Source organism: Miniopterus schreibersii, assembly GCF_964146895.1.
Source record: "Miniopterus schreibersii genome assembly, chromosome: 3".
NCBI lineage: Eukaryota > Metazoa > Chordata > Mammalia > Chiroptera > Miniopteridae > Miniopterus > Miniopterus schreibersii.
This window is the reverse complement of record NC_138103.1, coordinates 23,383,481-23,393,978: the sequence shown is the minus strand read 5'-3', so window position 1 is coordinate 23,393,978 and position 10,498 is coordinate 23,383,481. Positions and strand designations below refer to the sequence as shown.

Below are 10,498 nucleotides of genomic sequence, written 5' to 3'. Positions count from 1 at the left end.
GGAGGGCTAAAAACCTTCAACCCGCACGGCATCCCAGTCATTGGTCTCTGTGACCAACAGGACCAAGACCTTGACATTCAAAGCCCTTCACAATCTTGCCTCACCTTACTTCCCACCTCTCCTCCCCACCCCCATCCTCAAGCCCCTGACCCTTTGTTATAGTCACTCTGATGGTTTCCTGTTCTCCAAGCAGGCCATTCACATTCTAGCCTCCAGGCCTTGGCCTAGGCTGTTCCCTCTGCAGGGAATGTTTCAGTCTTCACTAAGCTAGCTCCCTCTCATCTTCTATAACCCAACTCAGGGCACATCTCCACTAGAAGCCCTTCCAGGGCAGGACTCCCGGGTTGTATCCTCAGTGCTTAGAACCCAGCCTGTTCTTTTTGTTGAATAATCATGTCATGGAAATCATGTCAAGGAAATCTTCCCTAAGGATCCAAGATAGACTCCCCTCTGTTCTGCGCTGCCCTCTGTGACCTGTGACACACACACACACACACACACACACACACACACACACACACGGCCCCCTGCACACCTTTGCCCGTGCTTTGTTAAAGCTTCTTGAGGCAGGCATCGTTTCGCATGCTCATGGCTTTCTCTTCAGTGTCTAACTCTGTACCTATCACACGGGAGGCTTGTTGAATGAATAAACGACGGGCATGCCATTTCACATTATGTATCTTTGTGGGCCCACCAGGCCCGTCCCCAGCGTCTCCGCCTCTAGCCCTCGCCCATGTCCGCAGTGCCAGGAGTACCTGCTGCCGGGAGCGCGGCGGCGCGGGCACTGTCCCCGACCCACCCCCGGGGGCCGCCGCACCCCGGGCGGGCGGGAGACGGCCCCGCCCACAGGCGGTCCTGGGATTGGTGCCGCCGCCGCCAGGAGGCGGGGACAGGCCCGGCCGCCGCTGACGCCGTCTCCGCCAGAAAAGCCCCGCCGGCTGCCCCGGAGGAACAGACGGCGCGGGCAGGCGGCGGTGAGCGCGCGGAGGCGGGACGCGGGGCGGCGCGGGAGCGGAGGGCGCGGGGACCCAGGCTCTGCTCGCGGCCGCCCACCCACGTGCTGGTCTCGGCCAAGTGCCGCGCGGGAGCCCAAAGCCAGCTCCGCCCGGGGGACCCCGCCCGGGGGCGAGGCGGTCGTCAGCCCTGTTTTGTCTTCTAGACCCGAAGGATCGAGGCTCCCGGACGACGAGGAAACACCCAAAATGGCATCGGAGGTGAGTGGGACCTCGGGGACGCCGGTCCTGCAGGACCCCAAGCGAGGGGAGGGGCGCCCTGGGGGCCTTGACCTGCGCCCGGGATCTCCTGGTGCCAGACCCGGCCAGGCCGCCCTCCCAGCAGTGCTCCTTGCTGGCTCCGGCAGTGGCCCCTGCCAGCGCTGAGAGAGACCTTTGCCTCTCCTGCACCCCTCCCCACGGTCTGGGTCTCAGACCCACCAAAGCACTCTGCTCGGAAAGGCGGCCCTGACCCGGCCCCCTGCCGTGGCAGTTGTCCCTGTGTAGCAGAATCCACATGACTCTGGCCTGTGGAAAGAGCCAGAAGGTAGGGGACCTTGCCCTGTGGCCCCAGTGGCCCCAGTGGCCCCAGTGGCCCCAGTGCCCAGAAGCTTCACCTCTTCCAGAGAGCCAGAGGACTCCTGGGTTCTTTTCCTGACCACTGAGTGGCAGGAGTCTAAGGCACAGGTTCCTTTTCTGGGCCTCAGTTGATTTATCTGGCAGTTGGGGGCAATGATAGCTGTCTGCCTCCCTCTGTAAGGTACCAGATCATGAAGTCATTGCTTCGAACACTTTATGTAAAAGGGGCTGTTTGTGTGATGTCATTGGGCCTGGGAAGCAGGAGGTCTGGGTCCCAGTCGCTTCTGGCCCTCATTAGCTGGCAAATCACTTCCTCTCTCTGGACCTGTTTGTGCATCTGAATAAATAGGATAAGAATGCTTGCCCTGCCAGCTTCTAGGTCCTGGTGGAGGGCTGGGGGCAGGGCCTGGACTTTGGAGCCAAACAGACATGCTTTCTGAAGCGGCCACTTGACCTCCCTGAACCTCTTTTCTCATTTGTAAAATAGGGGTGACAGTGCCCACTTCGTAGGAGGGTGTAACAGCACATATAGAATGTGTAGACAGGGCCAAGCAACAGTAGGTGCTCAATAAGTGGTGGCAAATTATACTCACAGTAACAACATCTCATCCCAACCCAGTGCCCTGCCCCTTGCCCTAACGGGATTATTCTGGCCCCCATGTTCACTGGCTTGGAGCAGTGCCCTCTCCCACCACATTGGGCTTCCCCCTCAGTGCCCAAGCTATGGCACCTCATTCTGACATCCTCCTAGGGTCTTTTTTTTTTTTTCCTGGGGTCCTTTTAAGCCTGCCATGGGGCAGGAGCTTGGCCCCAAAACAGAATAGGCTGCTTTCAGGAGACCAGGGTGCCAGGTGACTTCTGCTTGCCTCAGGCCGTCCTGTGGGTTCGCACTAATTAGTTTGGCTGCAGCCCCACTTGTTAAGTAGTTGTTATTACTAACAACCCAGGCAGGGAGTCCAGGGACCTGCTGGGGGAGGTGGTGCCAGGCTTCTGGCTGAGGGGCAGGCTGGCTCCCCATCCTTACTGGCTGGCCCTGGCCCTCTGGCCCCAGTAGTCAGGACCCGGACCCCATGTGGTGCTTTGCTGGAGATTAAGGCTTGCTGGGACAGCAGAGGGTAAGGGGCAGGCTCAGTTCAAAAGGCTGAAGGGGGAGCTGAGGCCGCTCCTGCAGGGCAGAGTCCTCTGATGGCCAACGCTGCTGGCCACTGAGAGGTCTGCTCACAGCCTGGGGCCAGAGCATGGTGGAGGCCCCATGGTGCACACAGGAACCAAGCTAACACATACCCTGGCCCCAGCAGTCCTCGGCTACTCCCTTAGAATTACTTAGAATTTATTGAGTCCTTATTGAGTGCCAGGCATGTGCTATGTATGCACTCAGCAAATATTATCAAATCAATAGAGGGGCAATCCTGAGGCTTTGAGAGGTTATATAACACTCATGGTCAGGTGGCTAACAGAGGTCCGAGACATTTGCAGGGGGACAGAGGCGAACATGTCCTCCATGGCCGTATAAACCCCACTCCAGAGAAAAGATGCCAGTGAGGTACCACGCACACCTCCACCCTGGCACACTCTCCTAATCCTTGGCACTCTGGGTGCTCAGACTGCTTCACAAATGTTCTGCACCCCTCCCCCATTTGTCCCAGGTCCTGGCCTATGCCCTCTTTCAAAACAGAGATGTCTCTATTCCATCTCTCTGCCCTTGGCTCCTGGGGGCAGAGGGTCAGCTAGTGACCTCCTAGAAGGCCAGTGATAACAGGTGTGTCACAGGTGCTTTCCAAAGAGATGGGACCTTAGCTCCTGCCCCCCCAAGCTATGGGAAAGAGATGCAGGGAACTCGAGCCTGATGGTGTCTTTCAGGTGCCTCCTTGCCTGTCCTTGCAGCAAAAGTTCAGAATAGCAGAGCCAGCAGAGATCCTGGCAGAACGTGGGTTCAGAACATGAGCTGTCTTCAGACTGGGTTGCAGCCCTGGCTCTACCACCCCAGCGAGGGCAAAAGATATATACCTGTGCTTTAGTTTCCCTCTCTGTGCCGGGATAGTGTTGGTACCGACTTCTCAGGGTTGCTGTCAGTACATACATGCCAAGCATTTAGAGCGGTGCCTGGTATACTGAGAATTTAGTGTGTATTAGCCACTATTATCCTTGTCACTGGTACATCAGAGCTGGAATCAGACTCCAGATTCCACAGGAGAAATCCGGCAGTGGCAGGAAAGGCCGCAGAAGTTCTGCTGTGGTCTCAGGGATGCCTTGTACCCTGCTACCATCTCCCTGGAGCAATGTCACATGGTAGGAAAGAGCCCTAACTTCAGTGTCCAACCACATTCCCACACTCACCTGCTGAGTGACTTTGGGCAAATGCCTGACTCTCTAGCCTCAGTTTTCTTATCTGCCTAGTAAGAATAACCCTGTTGGCTGGCTCCCACTGCCAGCACACTTGGTAGCTATTCGAGGGGGGAAGGATATTAATTGCTCCTGTTCTCCTGACCAGAGCGGGAAGCTGTGGGGCGGCCGGTTTGTGGGCGCAGTGGACCCCATCATGGAGAAGTTCAACTCGTCCATCAGCTACGACCGGCAACTGTGGGAAGTGGATGTGCAGGGCAGCAAGGCCTATAGCCGGGGCCTGGAGAAGGCAGGGCTCCTCACCAAGGCCGAGATGGACCAGATACACCGTGGCCTGGACAAGGTATTGCATGCCCTGAGGGCCCCTTCCTGCAGCTCCGGGCTCCCACCAAGTCCCCGAGCACAGGTTGCAGTGTCATCCCAAGCCCCTCACAACCCCGTGTGGTGATGATACACCTGGAGAGGTGCCCTTTACCCATGTTCTGAGCTCACCTCTTTCATCCTCTAGTGCTCCCTGGGCCCTGGGGCTCATGGGCAGAGGTGCACTGGTCCTGAGATGCTCCGTTGAGGGGACTGCTGCACAGGCCCCTCCTGCAGAGCACTCCCAGGACTCAGCTCCAATACAGGGACAGTCAGTACTCAGGGTGGGAGTGGGGACAGGGCTTGGCCCTCTTGCTGCTGTTGCCTGCCAGTCTGACCTCTGGGTGGCTGCCATCTGCTACAGGTGGCTGAGGAGTGGGCCCAGGGCACCTTCAAACTAAATCCCAATGATGAGGACATCCACACAGCCAATGAGCGGCGTCTAAAGGTAAGACCGCCCCCAGCCCCGCCCCCTGCCAGCCTCTGCTCTCTACGTTGCCCTAGGCCACTTTGAGCACAAGCACCATCATTCTGTTCCCTTCGTCATTGACAGAGTCTGGTGGCCTCAGAACAGGAGGCCTCGGCCCAGATGGCAGAGACTTGGGCAGGGCTAGGGGCCCCTGGGGCAGGGATGGAGGACTGCAGGATAGGGAGGAAGCGTGCCCACCTGGGTGGACCCCACAGGGCCATGTGCAGCAGACCCTGACCCATGCCTCCCTCCACCCCTAGGAGCTCATTGGTGAAACCGCAGGGAAACTACACACAGGACGAAGTCGGAACGACCAGGTGCTGCCAACCCCTCCACCCACCACCCTGTACTTCCCAACGTTGGGGAGCTCAGACAGCAGAGTTGGGGCTCCACAGCTGTCTTGGCTCTTCAGGGAAGCCACACATCTGTCTCCCTGAGTGCCACCTCCTCCTCTCCACAGGTGGTCACAGACCTCAGGCTGTGGATGCGGCAGAACTGCTCAACACTCTCTGCCCTCCTCCGGGAGCTCATCAGGACCATGGTGGACCGGGCAGAGGCGTGAGTCCCATGGGGACACCCAGGTGGCAGAGGGGCACGAGGGCAGCCAGTTCTCCTTCCCCCTGAGACTGGCAGCTTGAATACCACACCTAGGTGGCAGGGGCGGAGAGGGTAGGGGAGCCAGGCCCTGGGGTACAGAATGTCTGGACTGAGGGAGGCAGAGCAGCCAGGAGTGGGGTGTTTCTTGCAGTGTCCCTTATCCCCATACCAGCCTAGCACAGCAGGCGGGGCAAGCTCACCCTTTGAGAATTCACAAGCAGGACAGATGCCCTGAAGCCTGAGGAAGGGGCTGGCAGTGCCTGGAGCAGACAGAGCCACTCCTTAGCCTGCTTGCCCCCTTGTCCCCATTTCCACCCAGCATGGCAGGCAAAGGACAGAGCCAAAGGCAGCCTCTCACCAGCCCCATCCCAAGCTTTGGCTTCTGTGCTCTGACTACTGAAAAGTCCCTATTTGTTGTCAGGGACAGGGTTGACCCCTCCTTTTCCCCAACTCCCTGTGACGTCTGTTTCACAGACCTCACCACCTGGGAGCAAACAGGGCACAAGCACCATCAGTCACCCTGTGGGGGCTGGCAGGAATAAGGAGTGGCTGCTGATGAGCACAGGGCTTCTCTTTCGGGGTAGCGAAATGTCCTAAAATTGATGTGGTGACAGTTGTACACTCAAGTGTACACTTGAAATGGTGAATTGTATGTGAGTCATACCTCAGTGATGTTTACTAAAAAAACAAACCAAACCACTACCCACAGCACTTCTGCCTCTGCCCCGCCTACCCTGAAGTGCCCCCAGCTCTTCTGGGCTCCTTGGGAGCTTCTCTCATGCTCACAGACATGGCTCCCACTGCCAGGTGGTACCCGCCATGAGCCTCCTCCCTGCCCTGGTCCCTGCTCACATGTGCTGGGAGTTGCGGAGGCGCTAGCTAAGGGTGTAATCCATGCTTGGTCTTGGCCAAGCCTTGCAACCTGGCCCCACAGCCCTGGCTCAGTCCTTCTTCTGGCCTCTATCAAACTTCTGGTCTCTTCCCTTACAACTTGTTTGTCCCCAGGAGATCTCTCAGTCCCTCCAGCAGGCAGATCCTTGGTAGGCCTGCCTTGCTATTCCCTGGAAGGGCCCAGGCCTGCAGGGTTTGGGTGTCACAGGCAGGCCTCACCAGAGCCTCCGGAGCCCCTCAGGCACCTTGCCCCTACCCTTCCCCCACAGGGAACGTGACATCCTCTTCCCAGGGTACACACACCTGCAAAGGGCTCAACCCATCCGCTGGAGCCATTGGATCCTGAGGTGAGTGAGACCAGGATGGAGGGGCTATGATGGATGGGAGGGCCCCGGGCTTCCCTGACTATCCTGTCCCCTGGCCCCCACAGCCATGCAGTGGCACTGACCAGAGACTCTGAGAGGCTGCTAGAGGTGCAGAAGCGGATCAATGTTCTGCCCCTAGGGAGGTGAGTGAGGTCCCAATGCTCCAATGGTGGGGGCGGAGTTGCTGCCACATAGTTAGCATGGCCCTTGGGGATTGACACAAGAGGAGGAGCCATCAAGGACAGAGGGGACTGGCCTTCCCAACCAGGGTTCTTTCCACATGGGATCCTGCATGGACCCCCAGTTCTCTCTTAAGATGTGGACAACTGAGCTAGCAAGTGTGTCAGGGCAAGGCCAGAGCTCTCCAGAGAAGCCCCAGAGAGCCAACCACTTATCCACAGCCTGCCAAGTTCCCTGCATGGGGACAAGTGTCGGGCACCAAGATGACTGGCCATAGCCCTGGCAACCAGGGCTCAGCTCTGGGTGTGCAGGTGTGTATGTGCCAGGGCCTGCTTGCCAGGGGCCCTGGTCACTCAGAATCCCCTGTCCCTGCAGTGGGGCCATTGCAGGCAATCCTCTGGGTGTGGACCGGGAGCTGCTCCGAACAGGTAAGCCCCGCTCCCCACCCTAGGGAGATCACCATCAGCTTTTACCGGGGTCTTACAAAGAGAGGGCAGAGGTCTGGGTGAAACCTTTGTTTATTACCTGTAGACACTGAAGTTAGAGAGGCAAGGCAAGGCCTGTGGCGGGGGTGCGTGGCTCCGGTATACTCAGGGTTTCCACTTCCTTCCTGGGACCTGTGCAAAAGACCTTCCCCCCCCCGCCCCTCCCTACTCCCTTAAAGGGGGCTAAGCGGGGGTGGCTGGGCAACCTGGTTCAGAGTAGAGGAGGCCCATCCTTGCCCTCCAGCCCAGCCCTGTTGCCTTCCCCTTTCCCCCTTGTCCAGAACTGAAGTTTGGGGCCATCACCATCAACAGCATGGATGCTACCAGTGAGCGAGACTTTGTGGGTGAGTCCTGGGGCCAGCCTGCTCTTCCCCTGCGTTGGGCCCAACCTTTGTCCCCCAGTCCTAGATCCTCTCCAGGCTCCTCCCACCCTCAATATGGTCCACGGGGAGCTTCTCCAGGCGGGATGAAGAGCAAGAGAGGCCTGGTGACCAGAGAGCATGCTTTCCCTTCCCTCCCACAAGCTGAGTTCCTGTTCTGGGCTTCGCTGTGCATGACCCACCTCAGCAGGATGGCTGAGGACCTCATCCTCTACGGCACCAAGGAATTCAGCTTTGTGCAACTCTCCGACGCCTACAGGTAGGGCTCACTCCGCCTCGCCCCAGCTCTGCTCCCACCAGCATGGCTTCCTTCCTCCACCCCAATCAGCAGACCAGCCACGGGGCAGAGGAGCCCCTTCAGCCCCAGCGTCTCTGTCCCCAGCACCGGAAGCAGCCTGATGCCCCAGAAGAAAAACCCAGACAGCCTGGAGCTGATCCGCAGCAAGGCGGGGCGAGTGTTTGGACGGGTGAGAAGGGCAGGGACTGGGGCAAGGCCTCTGGCTGACCCAAAGAAAGGGTCCTGAGAAGCATCCAGGATGGGCACTGAGGTCCAGTCTCCTGATCCTCACTCTGCCCTCAGTGCGCTGGGCTCCTGATGACCCTCAAGGGACTTCCGAGCACCTACAACAAGGACTTACAGGTGCGAGGCTGTGGATGGGGAAGGAGGAACCCACGTGCATATATACCACATTCCAGTTCTCAGAGCCCTGGCACTTCCAGGCAGGGGCCCCACAGAACTGCCAACTTCCGTCCTGTGCACCCAGACCTTCACCACCCTGAGAGCTCTCTCCTCTCTCGGTGTGGGGTGTGGGAGGTGCTGAGTGTTCCTAGTGGAAAGCAATGGGGATGCCTCAGTGGGAGACAGGGCTGCTGAGCCCTCACCTCCTGCCATGTGCCTTCCAGGAGGACAAGGAAGCCGTGTTTGAAGTGTCAGACACCATGAGTGCCGTCCTCCAGGTGGCCACCGGCGTCATCTCCACGTTGCAGGCAAGACATGCCTCTTCTCCCCTGGGTCTCTAGACTCTGGGAGGGGCATGCCTCGAGGGTGGCTTTGAGAGGAGGTAAGGGTGGGTGGTCCAGAAGACCTGGGGCAGGGGGAAGGGGGCATGTGCTTGCTCCTGCCCTTGAGGAACAGTGAAGGGACAAAACTTACGGAAGTGGGTTAGACTCAAGGAGTCCCATCACCTGGCCTGACCAAACTTCATTCTGAGTCATTTTATGGTCGGAAATTTCAGTATACAACAGTTGAGGAAATGTGTAAGGAACCCCTAGGTACCAACACCCGGCTTCAGCAATAATCACCTCGTGGCCATTCTTGCTTTGGCAGCTGTCTTCACCCACTCCCCTCCCCCCTTATTTTGAACCAAATCCCCATCTTCATATCATTTCATTCCTAAATGGTTCAGGATGTGTCTCTAAAGCAGTGGTTCTAGCACCAGCAGCATCAGCAACACCTGGGAACTTGATAGACGTGCAATCCTACACCTCAGTCCAGACACACCGAGTCGGAGGCCCCGGGGGTAGGGCCCAGCAATTCGTATTTGTAGTAAATCTGCCAGGTGGTTTTGATGCACACAAAATATAAAGACCCTGAAAATGTAAAGGCAACCCCTGAAGCACACCTAAAAATTATCAATAATTATGAAAAGATGGCTCGAGCAGAGAGCAGAACAGAGTGGGTAAAAGTGGATCTGCCCAAGGCAGGAGACATCCTAATTGAGGGGTAAGCCTGGAGCTGGCAGCGTCAGGCCTTGGGGTTCCCAGGGGCCCCAGGACTCAGCACTCCCCATCTACGTCCCCAGATTCACCGTGAGAACATGGTGCGGGCTCTTAGTCCTGACATGCTGGCCACTGACCTCGCCTATTACCTGGTCCGCAAAGGGGTAAGTGTGGGGTGGCTGGAGTGGAGGGGTGAGGGGACTGGGATGCCCCCTTCTCCCCTCCAGGGATAGGGGTGTTTAGGGAGGGCACGGGCACCCATAGCAGAGCAGGGAGTGCAGGAACCCTGCGTCAGTGCTCTGCTCCGCTCGGCACCTGCAGATGCCATTCCGCCAGGCCCATGAGGCCTCTGGGAAAGCAGTGTTCATGGCTGAGACCAAGGGGGTCGCCCTCAACCAGCTGTCATTGAAGGAGCTACAGACCATCAGGTGTGGCCCACTCCCCTCCCTCTGTGGCCTCCCAGGGGACTAGCCCAGGCCCCTGAGGCTGGGGTGGCTGGGCTGCCCTAACCCATCTCCTTTTCCCCAGCCAACTGTTCTCGAGCGATGTGAGCCACGTGTGGGACTACGGGCACAGCGTGGAGCAATATGCCGCCCTGGGTGGCACCGCTTGCTCCAGTGTTGACTGGCAGATCGCCCAGGTGCGAGCACTGCTTCGGGCACAGCAGGCCTAGGTCCCCCAACCCTGCTCCCAAATAAAGTGGGTCCAAGAGGAGGCTGTTGTGTTTCCTGCTTGACCTGACTCCCTTGGCCGTGGGCTTTCTGGGGTCTGTTGAGAGGTCATCAAGGAAGTGGAGAAACTGGACAAGGATCACGAGTCACGGGTGGGGGGATTGCATCTCATCAGAGCCTTTGCCCTGCTCAGACCCCATTCCCTTCCACTGTGGAGCATCACAGTGACCTCCTGCCTTAGGTGTCTTGGCAGGACTGGCCTCCCTGGAGCTCTGGTGGGACCTGATGGGCTTGGCTAACCCAGTCAGTCAGTCTCTGTCTATCCTTTTCTTCCCGTGTCCCCTAAGCTCCCCTATTTCCACTCTCCCCTTTTTAACCCACCCTTCCCTGGATCATTGGGCACATTTACAAGTGTCATTGCCCTCCTGAGGGGAATGGGATATTTGGTGTGTGATGCCTGGACTAGG

The 10,498-nt window shown here is 58.2% G+C and overlaps 1 protein-coding gene across 2 annotated transcripts; it reads left to right on the top strand.

Annotated features, from left to right (window-relative positions):
* The first annotated feature begins 885 nt into the window (after positions 1-885).
* On the top strand, positions 886-10,074 carry ASL (argininosuccinate lyase). Of its 2 annotated transcripts, none has more exons than XM_081132675.1 (17): positions 886-974; positions 1,160-1,214; positions 4,063-4,257; positions 4,639-4,722; positions 5,004-5,060; positions 5,204-5,301; positions 6,501-6,578; positions 6,662-6,739; positions 7,152-7,204; positions 7,543-7,605; positions 7,786-7,900; positions 8,024-8,108; positions 8,222-8,281; positions 8,545-8,628; positions 9,444-9,524; positions 9,682-9,788; positions 9,889-10,074. In XM_081132675.1, exons 2-17 carry the CDS (start codon positions 1,203-1,205, stop codon positions 10,031-10,033), a joined length of 1,395 nt encoding a protein of 464 aa, XP_080988801.1. In that variant the 5' UTR covers positions 886-974; positions 1,160-1,202; the 3' UTR covers positions 10,034-10,074. The 2 variants fall into 2 exon arrangements, with proteins under 2 accessions (XP_080988801.1, XP_080988802.1); XM_081132676.1 differs by lacking the exon at positions 886-974 and adding an exon at positions 981-1,074.
* Positions 10,075-10,498: the final 424 nt, after the last annotated feature.

Coding starts and splice junctions, on each gene's coding strand:
- ASL (XM_081132675.1), top strand. Junction 6,740..7,151: donor AATGTTCTGCCCCTAGGGAG/GTGAGTGAGGTC, acceptor CTGTCCCTGCAG/TGGGGCCATTGCAGGCAATC. Junction 7,901..8,023: donor CAACTCTCCGACGCCTACAG/GTAGGGCTCACT, acceptor CTCTGTCCCCAG/CACCGGAAGCAGCCTGATGC.